The sequence below is a fragment of the Mustela nivalis genome, assembly GCF_964662115.1.
Source record: "Mustela nivalis genome assembly, chromosome: 9".
NCBI lineage: Eukaryota > Metazoa > Chordata > Mammalia > Carnivora > Mustelidae > Mustela > Mustela nivalis.
Window position 1 is genome coordinate 72344400 of NC_139028.1, and position 21402 is coordinate 72365801.

Here is a 21402-nt window from a genome sequence, read left to right on the forward strand (position 1 = left end):
CAAATCCATCAATACTTTCCTTTGTGGTTTCTGGATTATTTTTCTTTTCCATGCAGAGGTGGATTTTCCATGAAGTTGAAGAAGCTTATGCTTCAGGGTCCCCCATCTCTTCTGGCCCTGAACCTAATTCTGTATTTGTAATTTTGTATTCTTTTCCCAAAAAGGGCCCCTCACATGATTTAAACTTCAGACCCCACAGAATCTGGAATTGCCACCGATATCCTACTTAGAATGATCACCTTGCCCCAAATTAAGAAAACCTTTGATATGATTAACTTTGTATCTTTTCACCTATTTTTATTTTCTAAGTTTTCAGTGCTAAAATGGATTATCATTATGTTCAGTCATTTTCTTCAGAGTTGATTTTTCTCAGATTTAAATAGAGCTGCACTGTTCATTCATTTGTTCATCCAAGTGCCTCCCTCTCCTTCTGCATCCAGCGGAGCAGTGAGGCAGGTTCTGGGGAAGGGACCAGAAGTGGAGACCAGAAGGCATCATGGTGGCAGCCATGGGGCTGCTGCTAGAGCAGGTGTGGCGCAGTAGTTGCTAAGGGCTGAAACCGAGTGCCATGAAACTACAGAAATGTACTCTCTCCTAGCTCTGGAGTCTAGGAGTCTGAAATCTCGATGTTGGCCAGACACTTGAAGGCTACAGGGGAGAATGTGTTCCAGGCTGTTCTCTGAGCCTCTGGTGTTGCTGGTGGTCCTTGGCTTCCCTTGGCTTGTGTAGAGACATCACTCCAATGTCCACCTCTGTGTCCTTCTCCCTGTGTGTCTCTGTGTGTCTCTTTTCTTATATGGACCCCATCCTATTGGACTAGGATTCACCCTAATGGCCTCATCTTGATTACATCTAATCCGAGACCCGATTTCCCAACAAGGTTACATCCACAGGTACCTGCAGTTAGGACTTCAGCATCGCTTTTGGGTGGGACACAACTCAGCCCCCAACAGGGGCATCTGGAGGCTGATTGTTTCTCACCTCAGGTCCTGTGGCACAACCTTTGGGGGCACCTGTTCCGTCAGGTGCTCTGATCGCACACTCCCAGGAAGGTGAAGCTCGCTGCCTCTGGGTGAATCTCTTCCTTTCGTTCTTTTCCTTCTATACCCCACCCCCCAAGTCAGGCTTAGCAGTGATGAGTGCTGGCTCCTGAAATGAGTGCAGCATTCGAATGACAGCCCCATGGCAGCACTGTGTCCTCGAGTATCAAAAGAGCCCCCAGAAGGTGCTCATCACTACTTGTTAAATCAATGAGAGACCTTAGACAAGCTCCTTCACTTTTTCGAGACTCAGTTTCGTCATCAGTCAAATGGAGATCAAAAGTACCTGCCTCAGAGAGGTTGGGAAGATTAAATGGGATGATTAATGGACCTGATCCAGCCTGCATAAATTACCTGCTCAAGCAATGTTAGCTAGAATAATCACAATAATGCTCCATAACAAAGCATGGATAATACTCACGAATGATTAATATTATTAATAATACTAGCAATCCTCCAAAGGCAGTTCATCCCATTTAGAATACAAGCCACAGACCTCACTGTGTCTACCTAGATCACGTGTCCCCCAGCCTCTTTCCAGCCCTCGCCCCTGCTCTCAGCTGCACTGGCTCCCTTGTTCCTCAGATACCCTGTATGTATTTCCATCTCTGGGCCCTTGACTCTCCTTCCCCCATGCCTGGAAGGTTCTTCCTCCAGACAACTGCATAATTCACTCCCTCACTTTCTGTAGATCTTTGCTAGAGGGTCACTTGCACATGGGGTTTCCCTGAACGCCCCATCTCAGCGAGCATTCACATCACTCCCTGTGACTTTTATTTCTCTAAGTGTAGCACTTTCTCACGGACCCTTTCTTTTCTCTTTCCTATTGGCCAGAATGTGTGCTACATAAAAAGCCTTTGCCTCATTCACTCTCCCGTCCTTAGCTCTGCAGTAGTAGTTGGTCCTCCTAAATATTGCTGAGCCAAATGAGCCATCCCACAGACATTGAACACAGCTTCTTGTTACCTGTCTGGCTCCTGGCAGTGACGCTAGGCGGTGGCCAAACCAAGGATTCTTCCATAGATATGGCAGATGAAGCCCAGAGAGGAGAAGCAGTTAGTCTAAGCTCATGGGACTAATCACTTGGGATTCCCAAGTAACTAATAATTCGAGTCACAGACCAGACCAGGCTCTGAGTCCCATGCAGGCATGAGCCGCCCTCTAGGAGTCACTGCTTCTCAGTCACACTGCGGTGTCATCTGCTGCGGACAGCGGGACCAACCCAAAGCCAATGCTCACTCTCCCCTACCTTCTGATGAGCATGTCCAGGAGGTTTTGGTCCTCTTTCTCTTGGGATGTTCAAGACCAGTAACCCTTGTAGCCTCCTCCAGACAGCGGTGGGGTATCTTCTCCTGGGAGCCCAGCAAGAGTGCAACAGAGACAGGAAGCCCGATCCTGGTTCTGCCCCGTCTTCCTGGACTAAAGCCCAGCGGAGGTGGGTGGGAGGACAGTCTGTGGGCCCGGGCAGCCTGTGTGGCTTCAGGGTCCTCTTCCTGCTCCTCTCTGCTTTGCGCTCAGACATCTCCTTGGCCAGGGCCCAGGGCTTCCTTGGAGGACACCCCTTGGAAGGCTGTCTCTAAATCGTGTGGTGAGGGAGCTTGGAAGTCCCTGCCTCCTGGGGGGAGAGGGAGATGGGGACTCCCCGGAGCCAGGTGTAAGTGAGGTCAGGTTCCCTGCCTTTGCCTAGTGAACCCCCCCTCAAATGCTCTTGTCAGGAGAGTGACACTTCTTGAAGCCCCAGCTTCTCCAGCCAGTTTCCTCCTCTTGGCTGAGGTGGCCCATCACCTGCCCATGATGGCGGTATGGTCAACTCCTGTCCGTCTCCCCCGCTAGACGGTGGACGCGTGCAGAGTGGGGGCGGAGATGGTGTCTGACTCCTGCCATGTCCCGGCCCCCAGCGCAAGGCTGGCAGTGCTGGGGTGCTCACTTCTGAAAGTCTGAATGAGTAAGTGAATGTGGCAAGCTGAGTGCTTTGTCATTGGACTGGAAGCGGATCTGGTACAGAGCAGGACAGTTAGGCAGACGGGTGTCAGCCGTGGTCCCTTCTTCCTAGAGTCACCATGGAGTTAATGAGCTAAGTTCCAGACTGGACTCTTACACGAGAATCTATATGGATCCTGACCCCAAGTTTGTTAGTTTGTATCCTTTAAGAGTTTCACCCCGCTCCCTTTTTTTTTGTTTATTAGGTTTATTCCACAAACCTTCCTTCCGTCAGCAGTAATGGTGCAGCCGGAGCGCAATGCGCTTCTCTAGGCCACTCGGAGAGGACCGCCGAGTGTGGTAGGTAGGACCTGTGATCCTTTCCAAGGCCATGGCTCCCACGGGCTGCAGAAGTCTGTCCTCACATCTCCCTGTGCTTGTGGAACAGTTTGGTGATCCGTGGGGTGTCAGGGTTTCCTCTGTTAACTTTATGGAATGGATCAGTGAGGATAACCTCAAAGAATCCGTATGTGGAATCTTGGCCAACCTAGTAAGAATTCAGGACTCTGAGGGCCGCACAGTGGCCCCCAGCTTGCTCCTCTGCAAGATTGAAGGCTTAGGTCAGACTTCAGCCAGTTAGCACCACGATGGACAGGCTTGACTTGTAATTGGACCTTCTTCCTCATGCCCGTTAGAGAAAACTCGGGCCCCATGAAACCTGGATGCATTGTTGCGTTCCATCTCTATTTGTTGGCACTCGTGTCCACCACTGTGCTAAGCCCTGGGAATGGAGGAATGAAGAAGAGACCCTCCCCCACCCTCTGGGCCACTGCCACCTTCACAACACAGTGGAAAGGCAGGCAGTAAGCAGGTGGTCACAGTGCAGTGGGGTAGGTGCTAGAGGGGGAGATGGAGAGGAGAGGCCTCATAGCAGACTGCTATGGGTAACTACCCAAGTTCTGCTTTGGCTGTCGACTCAAGTTCCCTTCCAGAGTTCGTTGTTCCCTCCTACACGGTCAGTCTTTATGGGACGCAGGGCCTGCCTGACACAGCAGGGGCCCAAAAGGCCAGATCCATGCTCTGCTCAAGTGAACAAAGGCAGTAAAGGGTGGACACGTGATCCAAGCCCAGCCAGTTGTGGGCTTCTGCCTGGAGCTCTGAACCTGGACCTGGTGTCCCTGGAAAAGTCCCACGCTGGCACAAGAGGCCCTGGGGTCTGAACTCTAGCAGAGAGTCTGAACTGCTCTAGCAGAGTTCTGACTCAGCCTACCCAGCTTCCCTTCATTCCCCTTCGCTTCTAAGCCTGGTTCTCAGGGTTTCCTTTGCGTCTCTTTAAGTGGGATGCCAGTAAATTCCCTTTCTACTTAGTCTGTCCAGAATGTGTCTCTTTGCAACCAAGAGCTCTGATTGGTAGATTCCTCCATCTTGGCAGAGGAAGGCAAGCTTTCCAAATGTGGGACATTTTATGCTAATACCCGAAGGGATGAGTAATTGGCTAGATGAAGGGAGGGAGAGGTGCGAAGAGTAAAGAAGGCCCACAGACAGGAGCTGGAAAGAAAAAATGTATAAAGCGGCAAACAGCAGGTAACTCCATTGTTAAATTAGGAGTTTGTATTTTCTTTTTTCTTTTTAAAGATTTCATTTATTTATTTGACAGAGAGAAATCACAAGTAGATGGAAAGGCAGGCAGAGAGAGAGAGAGGGAAGCAGGCTCCCTGCTGAGCAGAGAGCCCGATGCGGGACTCGATCTCAGGACCCCGAGATCATGACCTGAGCCGAAGGCAGCGGCTTAACCCACTGAGCCACCCAGGCGCCCCAAGGAGTTTGTATTTTCTTCTAGGAAAACTTGGGGCCACTGAAGGGCAGAGGAATGACCAGAGGGTTTTTTTTTTTTTAATTTTTATTTTTTTAATTTATTTTTTATTTTTTATTTATTTATTTATTATTTTTTTAAAGATTTTTAAAAAAAATTTATCAGAGAGAGAGACAGAGCAAGCACAGGCGGACAGAATGGCAGGCAGAGGCAGAGGGAGAAGCAGGCTCCCTGTGGAGCAAGGAGCCCGATGTGGGACTCGATCCCAGGACACAGGGATCATGACCTGAGCCAAAGGCAGCTGCTTAACCAACTGAGCCACCCAGGCATCCCAGGACAAGAGTTTTTTAACTGTGATCTGAAGAATGGACTGGAAGGAGAGTAAGCTGAACTAGAGGACAACCCTTGTCATTCGCAATAGTTCAAGCATAAGACAGTGGGGGCTAGACTGGGCTGTGCAGTGGAGACAGCGTTAAAGCCACAGACTTCATCCAGAGTGATCATGGGAACGGACAGAATGTGGGGACTGGTTGGGAAGGAGGGCTCAGGTTGGGGAAAGGGGGCAACATTCAGGGCCAGGAGAGGACAGGTTGGTATGGGGGAGCTTGAAGTGCCTGTGGCACATTCAGATAAAATGTCTAGAAAGGGCTGAACTTGTCCATTGGTGACCTAGGAAGTATGGACTCAAAACAGAGGTCTTTGGCATGTAGACAGACCTGGAACTCTAGGAGCTGAGTGTGGAGTGGAGTCGAACAGTACCATGTGTGCAGCACGCTAGAAGAGAGCCTTAAAAGGAGATGGAAGAAGCCAAAAGGCCAAGAAATAACTGCTGAATGCTTTTGATAGGTCATTTAAGATTGTATTCATCTGCTGATTGGCAGCTCAGGATGGAAGTGGCTCTTCCTGAGAAGTTGGAAAAGCAATACTTAAAGCACAAGTTCACGTGTCAAAGGCCTCCTCATGCATGAGGGCTCTCTTGATAGGAAGGGACCATTTCTATTACCTTCAGCTATCAGGCCTTGGCTCCATTTTCAAAAATCAACCAGAGGGGGTACCTGGGTGGTTCAGTGGGTTAAAGCTTCTGCCTTGGGCTTGAGACATGATCATCCTGGAATTGAGCCCCACATCAGGCTCTTGGCTCAGTGGGGAGCCTGCTTCCTCCTCTCTGCCTACTTGTGATCTGCCAAATAAAAAAAATCTTAAAAAAAAAAAAAAATCAACCAGAGGAATGAAATAAAGTTGTCTTGCCTAAGATCACACCGCACATAATAGTAGGGATGAATGTAGTCTTAGAACTTGAAAAGAACTTAAAACCTATGTCCAGGGGCACCTGGGTGGCTTGGTTAAGCCTCTGCCTTTGGTGCGGGGTCTTGGGATCCAGCCCCGCATTGGGCTCTCCCCTCAGCAGGGAGCCTGTTTAGCCCTCTCTGCCTGCTTGTGGTCGGTCAAATAAAATCTTAAACACAACCCCCCTCCACCTATGTCCAGATCCTGCCCCATAGGATAAACTAATTTGTGATTGCGTTCAATAAATAGGCTTACTGTGTGTAGGTCCTGTTCTAGGTGCTGGGGAAACAGTGAACAAAAAAAACCTTCCATCTCTTCTGGAGAGTCAGATATAAACACATAGTCACGATAATGGTGGACATGGCGATATGTAAAGGAGGTTAAGAGGTGTAACAAGGGCTGTTTTCACAGGCGAGACAGGCCCTTACTATCCTGACAGTTGAGCCAAGGCTTAGGGAAGACTACGAGTGAGGGGAGGAATGCATGGTACATCCCACAAAGCAGGGCAGAATGAATAAGGGGCAAACAAGAAAATCTGATCAGATTTACTGGGTATTGGGAAAGGACAGGAAGGCAACTATATCAGATGTAGGGCAGTGTAGGCCAAGGCTAATGTTTTGACTTAGAAATCTAACTAGGCAAATGTTACCAAGTTTGTTGCTACACAACTAAAGTCATAGTAATTCTTCATAAATGTGTGGCTGCTACTTAAAGACACACACAACACTATCAAGTATCACAATGTTTATTGATAGATACAAGTATATAAAATCAGGGCATGAACATGACTTGATAAATTAAGTAGACTTAATTTCAATACTATAATAAGAGGGACCAATTCAAATTCTCACCATTTGTTTCACACCCACAAAACCACTTCAAGGGCATTAACGATCTCTCAAAACTGATCAGTTTTGTGCAAGTAAACCATGTTTCTTTTAAAAAGACTTGTGCACTTGCCCAGGCTCAAGGATATTAAAATCTAGCACATAAAGCCCATTACTAGAGGTAGAAATACAGGCAATATACTATTACGGCAACAACCATCAATTACAGTTAAGAATTTTTCTGTAACAACCAAATGGATAATCAAATATTGCAACAACTCAAGTATTACTGAGCAAAGTGCATTTCTACAGTATTCAGTGTTGCTATTCAGTTTTCTAACTTAAAACAGCCTATGGTAACTGGCAGCAAAGAAGGTCCTTGCAATAGACTGCCTCTGCTTGAGAACTCAGGATGTAATTATTGCATGCTGCTAATACACTATCTAAACATTAAAGATACTCCTAAAATATTTGATGGTAGACTATGATTAAGACATTACACTACAAAAAAACCTTATGCAGAAGGAAATCCTAACTGACGTGCTTCTGCTTTAAATATTGTGAAAACATTACAGCGGAATGAATTTTCGCAGTGGTTAGGTCAGATGCAGTTACGTCATAGCAACAGTATGTTTTGCACAATTTAAGGCTTTGGCTGGTTCTTTAGTCAGCTTCTTCCTCGGACTCCTCTTCTTCAGCAGTTTCTAGCCAGGTTAGCCACTGATTCACCTGTGAATTTGTCATTCCACAAAATTAAGCCACACTTACACAAGACAGAAAAACTCAAACCAATAGCTGATTTACGATAGAGCTACCAAACCCACCGAAGGAGAACTTTCAAGTAGTCTATACCTTTTATGATTGCAAAAGCCTTCAGAACATATTGCTAATTATTACTTTTCTACTGGCTGGGAGTTACTTTAAAAAGGCGTGGACGAGTTGTACTAGGGAAGAGATTTACAGTCTGTGAGCCTGGGTGTCATTCTATGACACTGCTTCCAGTTACCTCTCGGGTTCAGTAAGGGACAGGGGCTCCTCCCAAACCTAAGTTTAGCAGGACTGGGGAGGAAGAGGGGAGAAGATTCCTGGAAACAGATTTCTTGCCCCACCTCAGGATTGCTCAGATTCCTAAAGGACAGGACTAACGAAATGCTTCACAGATACTCCTCACAAAGACACTGTAGAGACCAGTATTTCTCAAAGCCTGATCCCCTGGAAAACTAAATCTTAACACTCTGAAACCCAGTTTTAAACCACTCTGTAGGTGATCAATGTACAGTGATTTTAATATCCCCAGAAGTGGGGCGCCTGGGTGGCTCAGTCATTAAGCATCTGCCTTCAGCACAGGTCATGATCCCAGGGACCCTGGGATTGAGCCCTGCCTTGGACCCCCTGTTCTTTGGAAAGCTTGCCTCTACCTTCCTCACTCCTCCTGCTTTTGCTCCCTTTCTTGCTTGCTGTCAAACAAAGAAATCTTTAAAAATAACATCCCCAGAAATATAAAGTTCTTTGCCTAGGGCTAGAATGCCACTAAGATCTAAAACTGAGCTGTGAAAAATCAGAAGCAATTGCTCCTTTACGAACATTAAAAAAACAAAACAAAACAAACTTAAATCCAGTCTTGTGTAGTCGTTCACAACCTTTCTAAGTATGTTTCTAAAAAATGCTAGCCATCAATAACCTCTTGCGTATCACTAGGTTGAAGCCTTTCATCCCTTCATGGTTCTCCCTCACTGTGCTAACTGTCGACTTTACCACAGATTCCAACAGTACAGAAGGAGAGGCACAGATACATCTTAAGTATTTAATGAAGAGCCTTTAAAACTGAACTATAGGATGCAAAATACCATGTAAATTGAAAAACAAAAAAACAAAAAACAAAACAAACCCAAACAGACTGAAATGACTAACAAAACATTTACCTGGAACAAAGCCTTGCCTTTCCCAGGAAACTCTTGGGTTATATCTTCTTTCCAAGCCAAGAAAGCTTCTTCTTCAATAATTTCCATGTCATAAAAGTGAACAAAAAAGCGGAGTAACATGCCTACAAGACAGTATGCAATCCTGTTATCTAGTGCGCTGTTGGGAGACACGGCCCCCACTCACCGTCCTTCTCCCACTCACCTTTGGGGAAGTTGCTGTTGTAGCAGTGCACCTGAAGAGCATACAGGGCACTGACTTGCAGATCAACGTGATCGTGAAGAAATTTCTGCATTACTGGCTTGAAAGAAAGAAGCAGTTGTTTTTCCTGCTCTAACTGTTCTTTGGAAGGAGCAGAGGAAGAATCTGTCTCATCACTGGGTGGGTTTACTTCACTAGAAATATACTGTAAGAAGCTGCAAAGAAAGATTGTGTTAGAACCCAAAAGCAAAATTTTCCAGCTCAAGAAAGACAATTCTTAGTCCCTTGCCTTAGACTTTTTCTGGTAAATAAAGCATTAATTCTGGACTTTATCTTACCTAGTCATTAAGATGTTCACAAATCCTTTATCTACATGAAGTTTGGGGGAGATGTTATCTTTAATCCATTTATATATGGTCTGAGGGGATGGATCCAACTTTATTTGCTTCAGCAGTTCCTTCTCCAATTTGAGGAGTGGGAATAAGAAACTCAGTCCCTTTCCTTCCAGAATCTCCAACATGCGGTCCTTATTCTGATCAATTTCTGAAGAGACAAAAGCCATCTCCAACATTAGGTAGTTCATTTTAGCCAGCTGGCCTGTCTAGAGAACAGCTTCACGAATTATTTCCCAAATGTACGAGATTAACATAAAAATAAACCCAGCAAAGGAAACACTTAGTATTTGGCTCAAATAGTCATTAAATCATAATCACTTTTTACAAAAAGTGACCTCTAGCCTATGGTAATGCTTATCACTATCTGGACAGGATAATAAAAACTGTGAAGATTTATATAAATCCACTCCAAGTATTAAGTAAGACATTCTAGAATTACTAATCAAAACAAAAAAAGTCCCCAGCATTCTCTTACCTGGGAGCATTTTCTGCATATTGACCTTGCTTTGTTGAAAAAGTTCTGTTAACCATTCTCGATCTTGTAATTTAGCTAATTGCTGAAGACAAAGTAAGAAGAGAGGAAAGTGGGTGCCACTTTCCAGTGGTTGAGCTAGTTCTGAAATGCTCACCAGCTCTGAAATGATGGCACGAGCTGCAAACTGTGCTAAATATGATTTCACCAAAGGGATGTCAACCTCCAGTTTGGGGCACTGGTCCAATACATTCAGGAAAGCCTTAGAAGGAATACACAACAGTCAATTTATCAGTTCTCAAATATAAATGCAGAACAGTCCTCATAGAATCAGACAAGTGTTTACCTGCATGAAGTTGTCACTTGTGGCTATCCCTTCCTGTTTGAGCAAACTGATCAAAGAACTTGCTTTTTCTTTATCTTCATCACTTCTATCTAGTGACAGGATAATTACTTTGCTTAACATCTCAGGAAGAAAGTGTTTAGGAGCCCTCATTTCTCGTACACCATTGACAGCTTCATTTGCATTCCCACTATTCAGATATTCAGTCACAACAGTTTCCTGAAAAGAATATAATCCAAGTATCTTTAGTGCTTCCCTAGTTCAGACAGATACACTCCATGAATTAAACTATGGGATTATTTGAAACTTACAGTTAGTTTAAGTAGTTCTTCCTTCGATGGTGGTGGCTTTTTACTGGTCTTAGCAGGCTTTTCCTGGATAAGTGGTGGATTAGTTTTGAGACCAAGCTGAGGTGTCTTAAAAAACAACAACAAAAAAACACTCATGAAGTTAAGAAGACAACACTAAAAAGTCTTCAGAAAGTACTCTAACAAGAGAAAATGTTTTTGTATTATAGTCCTACCTGTCCCAGAGGCGGCGTTTGAGTGCGTGGTGGTTGTGCACTAGGAGGAATCATAGTTATCTGGGGCTGAAGCTTTGGCACTTGATTTTTATTCATTAGGAACGACTGAGCAGGCCTCAGGCTAATCTAGAATTAAAAACAGATCACAACAAAAAATTGACAACATGGAGATGGCAAACATTAAATCCAACATCCTACAATTAATTCAGCATAAACATCCCAGAACGTAAGACAGAAATCTGAGAACTGATGGCTAAAAAAGTTGCTCCAGGTTAACATAACTTCAGGCAAGAACACTAAAGATCTGATCCATACGAAAGTAAGATACTGTTACAAATTACATTTGTACTAGCATTCTCCTCGATGAAGCATCACTAAAGTATTAAAAATCAGAAAATTAGTTCATTTACAGAAAAATCACAATCAAAATCTTGACAACCATTTTCTTTGCTCTAACTCAAGACTTGCCCTCATATCTCATAATCTTCGCTCACAGGACGCTGGACATCCAAAGAAAGAAAAAGAAGTACAGAAAAGAAAGAAGGTGAAGAACTCCAGCATTAAGTCCTCTTAATAACGCGTCTTATTTATAATCATCGGGCAATAGATTTCTAAATTGACAAACTTTGGTATATAAGTAACATAGGCAAATGTACCTCATCTGCATTAAGCTGTCCTTTCTTAGAAAACCGAGGTGGCATATCCTTCGACTGTCCTTGCAGCTGGGATAAGAGTCCCTGACTCTGGTTATGGTAGAGCTGGCTTAGCCCCTATTTTAGAAAGGGAGAAAGAAAGTCTAGATAAAAAGGGGTCCACAATTATGGTAATCAAGTACCAAAGGGATGAGCCAAGCCATAAGGAAAAGTTTAAACTGAACTTGCCCAGAGGAAGCAAAAGATGAAAACAAGGGAAGAATAAAAATCTAGCCTAACTGTCAAATAAAAGTGCTTCGATTTTACTATCTTAAAGATAAGCATCTTACCCAATTTTAAATAACTGTCATACATATGTATTTGGTCGAGAAAAACATACATGACTGTAAAATATTTGAATCTTTAAAAGAGCAAAAAGTAAATAACATACATTACTGGATTTAATACTTGTTACATAAGCATTTTCAATGTTTTTTTACCTGGCTTTTCATGAACTTGCCTCCCATCTCTCCAAACTGCGATTGTGTGGGAGGCATGATGTGTCCCCCATGGCCATTGAAGAGTTGATTCGAACGATGACGCCCCATGGTGGGTGAAAATCTATCCTGTATAACTCCTGGACCAGTACCAATTCCACTACCTTAAAATACACAGATGAATAAACAACTCTTTACAACCCTGCTACTACTATTAAAATGGTGAAGGTTTTTTTTGTTTTCGGTAAACGGAAACCAGTTTCAGTTAAAAATCACCTGGCATTTGTCCAAACATATCAGCAAGTCCTCCAAGTGGGTCCCTATCCATTTTCATCCTGGGTGGCATGAACGGTCCCTCCAGAAAGAAGTCACTTCTCATTCCTTGAGCCATAGGAGCAGGAATAAACACTCCTAGATCCTTTAAAAATAAAGTGAATAAACACCTGATTCCAGATACTATTTTACTTGAAACTAAAATCCTTATACTGAGAAAAACAACTTCTAGACTACTAGAGTGCTAATTACGTAATTTCTATATATAACTTCTTCCCATAATGCTATACAAGGAACTAAAGACACTAAGCTCCACCAGTAAGAGGAATCTCACTCAAGTGTTAACAGGATCATTTCAGTTTCATAAACTTAACCACTCGATTAAAAAACAAAACCACCAGGGCGCCTGGGTGGCTCAGTTGGTTAAGCAACTGCCTTCAGCTTGGGTCATGATCCCGGAGTCCTGGGATCAAGACCCGTATTTGGCTCCCAGCTCCACAGGGAGTCTGCTGCTCCTTCTGACCTTCTCTCGCCTCTCATGCGCGCGCGCTCTCTCTCAAATAAATTCTTTAAAAATAAATAAATTTTTAAAAAAGGGAGCAAAACCAGCCTCTTACTTTTACTGCATCTTGACGGATTTGATTGATCGTCTTTGGTCCATTGTCAAGAAAAGCCTTGCGAGGAACCCAATGGTGTTCTCGCAACTCTACGGTATCCTTTAATTTAAAAAAGTTTTAGTAAGTTTCAATATTCCCAAAGAGAAGAAATAAGCTTATCAACATATTTAAACCAGTTTTACCTGCAGCAGGAAACGAATCCTTGCTGGCAATTCCTTACTTAACATCAAGGAGCACATTCGGGCAAAGTACTGATCCATTAAGGACTAATAAAACAGAAATACCTAATTAGAAAAAAGTGTTATGGCAAATGTATACTATTACTTAAATCTTTTAAAGACTTCTTGCTTTATAATCAAGAATAGGACAATCCCCTACATCACAAAAACAATTCTTTTGATTTTAAATAACATTAAGACAGGCTACTTATATTACTTTTGTCAGCAACGCGCATACCTTGGCTCGTTCATGGTCTAATCTAGGTCCCACTGTCCTCATTATCTGACAGAGGCACTCCAAATCCTCTCCCATATCTTTGAGTTGGACTCTCTTCTTCTTTTCCAAAAGCTACCAAAGAAATAAATGTCACAGGTTGACAAAATCTTACTTGGTTTCTAGTTTTAACACTTGTCCTCATGTCTGCACTGATGGAGCATACCCATACACAGTACTAGGAACAGTACTATCTGGCCACTATAAAAGAAATCCTTCCAAATTAAAGCAATTTTAACAGAGGTAGGTGATTCTACCCCTAGTTTACAAAATACACTGTGGTGTACTTTAAATACCTATTTATAACATTTAAGTAAGTTCTGCTAGCCATCTGGAATATTTAACAAGCCCACCAACATTCTGCAATGGCACGAAGCAATTATAATGGGACTTTCCCCCACAAGATGATGTGTACCCAGTGGCTGATCTAAACCGAAATTCCCATACTTACTGTTTTGATGCACTTATGAAGGATAGATTCATGAATAAGATCAAGCTTTCCAAGTTCTCCAATGAATTTGATGTTCCCCAACATCTTGATCTTAGCAATGGCTCTCTGTTCCTCCTCCTCGGGGAGGAGGGGATTTTCACGCTTATCATAGACTGAAAATATACAATAAAGGAAAAAAAAGTCAACTTCCAGAATAAAGCTGAAAATACACAGTACCACGTAACAAATATAAACTCTCACCATCAACATTTCTGGTTCGGTTTTCAAATTCATCTTGTAATTTGGAAATTAGGAGGCGTCTGAATGTCTATAGGAAACAAATACATTTGGCAGGTTTTGTTAATGAAATCTTTCAAATCAATTTTAAAGTAAGCAAGCAACACTACCACTTACTGTGCTTTGCTTCTGTCCTGGTTGACCCTCTGCTGCTGGGCCATCAAAGTTTGGTGCATCTTCTGCCAATCGCAGACATAGCTGAGCATACAGTGAGCTATACTTTGGCTCTTCTAGGGCTTTGTCCACAATCTACAGAAAATAACATTTTAAAAACTAAATACTACTTTTTGAAAGAACCCTTGCTTTAACTTAATACTTCCTTGCAAGTCTTAAGATCTTAAATATCGTAAGAACTTTCCAACAAAATCTTGGCCTATCTACCTTATGCATTTAAAATAATTAGCACACACCCCAGAAAAATACAAGCACTTAAATATTATTTCAAAGATGGTACCAAAAAAGTCCCACTGTACAGATTTCATGAGTCACACCCCACCACCAAGAGTTGAAAGTATCTTGGATATTGAAACTATAAACAGACACTGGAATCTTACTATCAACTTACCCTACAATTCATTTCCAAGACCAAAGGAAGCTTTCCACAGAAAAACATAACACCCTCCCCCAAAACCTGATTAGCCTGTGCTTAGCCCCTAACTCTCCAAACATTGTATGAACATATATGTATTTTTTAGCGTGAACAATTTAAAATGCACTTTTTATGTCAGGACAACCACACTTGCTATAAGCACTGTGTAATGTATCAAATTATCAAATCACTATGTTGTACACCTGAAACCACTGTATGTCTAACTATACTTCAATATAAAAATAAACATCCACCTCTTAAATCTGATGCTTTCAAAACTTAGTGGTTCTTTTTTTAAAAGCACCACCACAATTCAAAAATAAATGTTATCTAGCTCACACCTGAGTTTTAAACAACACTGCAAGTGTACCAAAAAACCCTTGGATCTGTTAACTATTTTTCTTTCAGTTAAGCCAACTTTTAACTTACCAGCAGTATGACCCCTTTAAGGATGAGTTTAGACTCTACACCCACATTGAGGAGCTCAAGGCATAGCTTGTCAAACTTTTCAGGAGTAAGCTTATTTAGTATGCTGGGGAGAAAGGAATTGCACTAGGTGTCAGGCAACAAAGAATTAAGAGTTGAAAAACAACTTTTAAATTATATTAATTTTTTCTTCCATCACTGACTATTAAAATAAACCTCTCACTATTATTTAGATCATATCTGTACCTGGTTGGGGTCCCCAGCTGTTTGAAAATTCTTTCTCACTACCTCAAAACCAAGAGAACAAGAATCTCATCATCAAGGCTAAATTCCAGGAGCTAAATACCATTATGTTCCATGTTTCAGTGGGTTACACACCACACATGGGAAACATCAGGACAAAAGGCTTGTGGATTTTAACCCAATGACTGTAAGCAACTCTTAAGCCTCAAGAAACCTAAACCTAAACCTATATGCTGCAGTCTTCGGTTTAAAATAAAACCGAAAAAACATGGAATTCATTAAAATACACACTTGGGACATGAACACTGCCTTCTGGATAATACAGCACACATACAAGAAAACCACAGCCAACTCATCTCCCCACCTTTTAGTAAAAAGACAAAAGAGATCTACAAACTTACCCTCTTACTTTCCTGAAGATTGCATCATGTCGTTCTTTTTCATTTGCGGAGTTGTTTGCTGCGGAGTTGTCATCTCGTCTAGTGCTTCGTGCAGGAATCCATTTCTGAGCGTTTTGCCCTGGGGTTTTCCCCAGGAACTCGCTAGTAAAAATTGAGATTTATAATTCAAACAACTTAAAACCTTACTGTTACGTATTCAAACACCATACTGATCAGACATCTAAATCAAAAGTTTACATTTTTTCAACTTCCTGTACAACTAAACAACTCACAATCAGTGCATCTCAAACAGTGTGCATCAGAATCACCTGAAGGGCTTGTTAAAACAGATGGCTGGACCTACCCGCCGTTTTGTTTTAGTGGAGCTGGGCAAGGGCCAGATAATTTGCATTCTTTTTAACTCCCAGATGATGCCAATGCTGCTGCTGTCCCAAGAGGCACACCTTTAGAATATCCTCTAATGTCTTATGACCATGCTGCATGCATAGGGCTTTCCTACTGATTAGTATGGTAACTGCTGATAATAATTGCTGATTTCAGAAATAACATTAGTGAAAATAATGCAAAGAATTAAAAGGATAAAACAGCAGTCGAGACCGCTAATTCAGATGATTCTGCAAAAGAATAATCAAGAACTGATATTCTAAATTAAGGATATGTAGCAGAAACTGTGCCCAGTAGGATTAGGATTCCTAGTAGTATCTATTGCTGTACTCTTATGCATGAGAAGACAATCTAAATCTGCCATATAAAGCTCATTGTTACTACACACTTACTATACCTGTTGCCAGCAGTCTTGGGATAGTGCTGAGGTGCACCCCTACTTCCTCCTCCGCCCGAAGAAGCACTATTAAAAAAAAAATTATTTTTTAAAAAAGTAGATGCCAGTTATCTCACCTAAAAAGGGCTACTAACGGATCTCCTTAATTATTTCAGAAATAATTATTTCAGAAAGATTTCAGAAATTACACCACAGATGAAGACTACACTTGGGCCTATTGGAAATGACATCTATCCTCCAGATGGCAAAAATAATGAAAATTTAAAAAAACTTTAAAAAACTACATGGTATGTTATACATTAACCCTGCAATACATTCAGAATTATTTGGTGGTAATTCTTTTAATCTTGTGATTAGACTCTTCATAACAACTGCCAAAAAGAAATCTACACATACCTGAAACGAGAAGCACCCCCTTCTGCAATCGCACTCTCCACTTTGGCGGCTTGACAACGAAGAATCTTCAAAAGAATAATATTAATGGATGGGGTGGGGAGGGAAGAGGATGGGAGAAATGAAAAACCTAGAATGAGAAAGAGTACCAAAATTAGACACTGCTAATAAACGAACCTATAAACCTTCCTTCAACTGTAATTTATTTTAGATCTTGGCACTGCAGTTGACTGAACTTTCACTGCATTGCAGATCTCCTAAGACTAAAATAGAATGTACTCAAACACAAGTGGACAGTAAAATTTTATTTTGTTTAGCCACCTGGAAATTCCTTTTATGCTCAAAGATGCAAAGATCCTTTCACAGGAACAGGAGAACATCTGATTGCGAACCAATCTTTTCAGAGAGCCACATTCTACCTCCTTGAGAACTGAGCACTAAGAGCGGTAACAAAATCTAACTCCCATCAACACGAGCACATTATGTGTAAAATGTCCTAGGCTTTCACTGCCTCGACGACGAGCCCAGCGGACCAGTAAGAAATAATTGAAGACTGCTGAGCAGTTTTCTTCACTGCCCATTCTTTCAACTCCCCCGCACAGAGGGCATCCGGGAAGATGCGAGAGGGACACGGGTGTTCAGTGGCTGGCACTCAGAAGGAGGAAGACACGGGCAACAACATGGCAGCAGGAACCTCCGCCCCATTTCCCCCTTCCTGGGAACAAAAGAGCACTGGATTCCTCCCACCCAGGCTGGAGTTAGGGAAGTGCTTCCGACAACCTCCCCGCGAAGCCGCTGGGGGCAAGCCTCGGCGGGGAGGAGCGAAGGCCGCCCCCGCCGGCCCAGCGCCCGGCTCTTTGTTCTCCAGGCAGGAAAGCGGCCTCCTTCCCATCCGCCGCCTCCGAGCAGACCCCCTCCCTCCCCATAAATCCCGGAGGGACTGACAGCCGCCTCTGTTTTCTTCCCAGCTGACAAAAGGACGCAAATTCTCGTTTTCTCTCCCCTCTCCCGTCCACGCGGGGCCCGCTCCCCGCCAGCACTGGGGGCCTCAACATACCGCCTCCCCGCCGGGAGGCCGGTCTCCAGGACTCCTGCGCCTCGGCTGGTCCCGCGCCAACGGCCGGGCCCTCCCCGCCGGCCGGCACGTCGCTCCCCGCTGCGGCGCGCGCGGCCCCGCCACGCTCTCTCCCCGTCCGAGCACACCAGCGCTTCGGCCCGCCCGGACCCCGGCCACCGACAGCCACGATGAAGGCTGGGGGCCCCCATCGCTACCGGTTTCCTTCTACTCCGAGAGCAACGGGAGAGGAGAACAAATGTGAAGAATTTCTGGGTGCGCGAAGAGCGGAAAAAACGCTAACAAGAGTCGCCCCGCCCGTCTCCGCCTGTGGCCGCCATTTTGTACCGCTCGAGAAGAAGCGGTCAGGGCACGGCGGCCATTTTAGAGCGCTCTATTCGGCGGCGGCTCTACTCACCTTCACCGAGAACTCAGCAGCTGCCGCCGCAGCTGCCTCCTCAGGATCCGGTCGTCGGGGACAGGGAAGGGAGGGGAGAGGGGAACGGAAAACAAAAAAGGGGGAGGGAAGGGGGAGGAAGGAGTCGGAACGGCTTGGAAACGCTCAGCTCAGAGGAGTCGCTGCTGCAGCCACCACCCGGTACTCGCCGCCACCTCCATAGAGCTCCAACTCACTGCTGGCGCTGAGGCGTGTCTGAAGCCGAACTTATCACTCTGGGGCAGCCGAACCCACCAGAGCCGCCCCGAATGGCTCCTTCGTCGCCCAATCAGCAGCCTGACTGCTGTCTGCCACCAATCCGCGCAGGGCGGCGGGGAGGAGCCACAGGGCTAAGCTCGGTTGCAGCGCAGCCCCGCCGCAGTGCGCAAAGCCATATTCGCGAAGGCTCTGAGGCCAAGCTGGTGGCGTAAGGGGAGCTGAGCACTGTCGAGTTGCGGGCCACTTGCGTAAAGTCGGAGAGCCCTTCTGAGTCTGCGTTGGTGTGGCTGTCTCATCTTCCTCCTGTGTCTTTGTTCCCTGACTCTACAACAAGCTCGAGTTGCACACCCCCCCCTTCCCCTCTACCTCATTTTCTCAGCGGGCATGGGGGGGGGGGGTGCGAGGGACTCGCCTTTCCCCTACCCTACCGGATTCCTGTCCGTGGCGTGTCAGAGCATTGATCTTCCTGGCGCCCCCAAGGTGCCGTGGTTGCCCCTTGCAGGGCGTGCCTCCCCGGGACGGGCCTGTAGGGTTGAGGCCTGGCGCCCCCGGGGCGCAGTGCCTGGAATAACTATCAGTCTCCAGGTGCCCAGCGTCGGCAGCTTTAGGTGGGGGAGCCGGGAGGATTGGGTTCAGGAAACTAGACGGTGCACCCAGATGGGTAAAGAAGGCTTCATTCAGCTCCCTATTTACTCCACCCCCTGCAGAGTGAATGAGAAAAGGATAAAAGGAAGGGGTTTATTGTCTTTGTACTTCACAGGAGAAGCAGCTTTTCCCGAAGGAATGTCCGGCCAGCGGTCACGGAGGAATACCCAGACAATACCAGACTTCTTTGGAAGAAGTGTTTGCGGAGCGCGGGCATTTGGAGGATTTTTTAATTGATAGCTGCTGGTTTTTGTTTTTGGGGTTTTGTTTTTAAGCGCGATGAAGACTGTCAGCTGTGTATTTCCATTTTATGTAAGGTCCACCATAACAAATAGGATTAGGCTTTTCAAAGCCAGCAGATGAACTATTTATACTCCTCAGGTAATATTTTAAAGGAGGGCCACCGTAAAATGAAGTGTTCCATCGTTTGCGACATTTTAGCTACATAAAAATGGAGTCCCGGCTATACAAAAATGGGGTCATATTTCCATATACTTAGCAGAAATTTCCCCATCTTCATTTTAAACGTGCAGTTCTTGATACAATGTGTATCAAAAACAAGAAACTGTGTTTTAACATGCATATCTTTTAAAGAAAGTGTCCAATAAAGGGCTGGATTTTCAAAGACCAGACCTGTGTTTGACATGTCAAAACAGCTCTTGGTGTTGAAAGCACCTAGCCGGTAATACAGTCTTCATGAAAGTTGCAGTTTGTCCCAGGACGTTTTTAAACCTTATAATAGAGGGGTGTGGTGCGTCTCTGAAGATTTCTAACACAATTCCAGCATCTTTACATCTTTGTCATATACGAGGGGGATCACTACCCTTCATGTTACTACAGTTATTGCTATTGACTTAATAGCTTGAACTTAAGCAAGTGGAAAATACCTCATTCTTGGAGTTAGTTACATGTGGAAAATAAGACATTTGGGGGAAGAGTGAAAATTGTGTTCCAGATAGGAAAGGTTTCACTTTGTAATTTCAGGACCCCTGTCGCTTCAAAATAACACCTGAACAATATTTATAATATTATTACAGGACTCTACAGTTTGCAGAAATGCTTTCATATATGTGATACTTTATTTTTAAATAACTGGTTTACATTCTTCATAACTGATAATACATTAATCTGATGGAATAATGTTCAAAAACACTAGATTTCAAAGAGAGTATTTACCGAGCTCTAAAACCAAGGTGGTCTTTTGAGGAGTCTGAAACTCAAAAATAAAAAAGGTTTTACTTAATCTTTGATCCTTGCGAACCCAGCTGCTATGGACTTTGCAGTGTGTGTGTGAGAAACTGGGCTGGGAGAAAATAACCCAATATAAAAAGGTGGAACTATGGATAAAACATAATCTTTCAATTATCTTTCAATCAGTAGGAGAGATATTCACAGTTTTGAAATGTTTCCATCACATCCTAGATGTATGAAAATTCAAGTCATTATCTGGAATTTAGCTTTTAGTTTATAGAAAATTGAATTTTAAATACACCCACTTCAATCTGCTAGTTTTAACATTTCCATTTTATGTCAGTTTTCTGTAAGACTGCAAAACTCTTAGAGTCCTGACTGACTTGTTAACTCATATATTGTTGCATTCTTTTAACTAATCATGTCAAATCTTTGTTATTATTCCAACACATACAACTCCACAACTGCTTAAGGATTCCCCATAATCATACATCTCCAGCTCACATCTCTTAAGTTCAGCTCTTAATTTCTAACAGCCTATTACTGATCAGCGATGCAAACCTGCAGCCAATATTTCGTTTGGGCCACATGGTAATTTTAAACATTTGAATTAGTTGACATTTAAATTTTAGGAGATTTTACACAGAAGTCTAGATATACATCTTTTCATGAAAAATCTTAAAATACGGCAATACTGGGCCTGAAATTCCAACAGGGCAACATTTAAGTATAGCTGAGCAGTGACTCCCTCATTTAAATGTTTTCATTTTACACAGTTAAATCTGACTTGACCCATTCATTTATGTTCCTGTGTGGCCTTTACAGCCATTCTGCTTTTTTGAGTTACTTGTTCAAACTCAATTCGGTATGTAATTGATCATCATCCTATTATAAGGAAAAGGGAGTCAGACTTGTATAGCTACCTTCTCTACTTCTTACTGTGTAATGTTGGGCAAATTATTTAACTGCTCTCTCCTATTAGTTTCTAAATGTGTAAAATGAGAATAACAGTATTTATAGAGTTATACAGATTAAATAATTATGT

The 21402-nt window shown here is 43.6% G+C and overlaps 1 protein-coding gene and 1 long non-coding RNA gene across 3 annotated transcripts; one reads left to right on the plus strand and one right to left on the minus strand.

Annotated features, from left to right (window-relative positions):
- Positions 1-6789: 6789 nt before the first annotated feature.
- On the minus strand, positions 6790-19217 carry EIF4G2 (eukaryotic translation initiation factor 4 gamma 2). Of its 2 annotated transcripts, XM_082683081.1 has the most exons (22): positions 18285-19217; positions 16816-16942; positions 16420-16485; positions 15639-15779; positions 14998-15100; positions 14097-14228; positions 13944-14010; positions 13704-13855; positions 13217-13327; positions 12943-13026; positions 12761-12859; positions 12147-12288; positions 11874-12034; positions 11398-11511; positions 10742-10867; positions 10530-10634; positions 10222-10437; positions 9879-10137; positions 9347-9551; positions 9012-9223; positions 8810-8931; positions 6790-7616 (listed from the first exon to the last, which is right to left on the minus strand). In XM_082683081.1, the coding sequence occupies exons 8-22, from the start codon at positions 13785-13787 to the stop codon at positions 7551-7553; spliced, it is 2106 nt and encodes a 701-aa protein (XP_082539207.1). In that variant the 5' UTR covers positions 13788-13855; positions 13944-14010; positions 14097-14228; positions 14998-15100; positions 15639-15779; positions 16420-16485; positions 16816-16942; positions 18285-19217; the 3' UTR covers positions 6790-7550. The 2 variants fall into 2 exon arrangements, with proteins under 2 accessions (XP_082539207.1, XP_082539208.1); XM_082683082.1 differs by lacking the exon at positions 11398-11511 and having other exon boundaries at positions 18285-19084.
- LOC309840739 lies at positions 16951-19477 on the plus strand. The gene is made up of 2 exons (XR_014298766.1): positions 16951-18127; positions 19282-19477. It is a non-coding gene; the product is annotated as an uncharacterized lncRNA (long non-coding RNA).
- The last annotated feature ends 1925 nt before the right edge of the window (positions 19478-21402 follow it).

Coding starts and splice junctions, on each gene's coding strand:
- EIF4G2 (XM_082683081.1), bottom strand. CDS start 13,787: ATGTTGGGGAACATCAAATTCATTGGAGAACTTGGAAAGCTTGATCTT. Junction 9,552..9,878: donor TATGCAGAAAATGCTCCCAG/GTAAGAGAATGC, acceptor TTGTCTCTTCAG/AAATTGATCAGAATAAGGAC. Junction 8,932..9,011: donor CAACAGCAACTTCCCCAAAG/GTGAGTGGGAGA, acceptor ACTGTCTTGTAG/GCATGTTACTCCGCTTTTTT.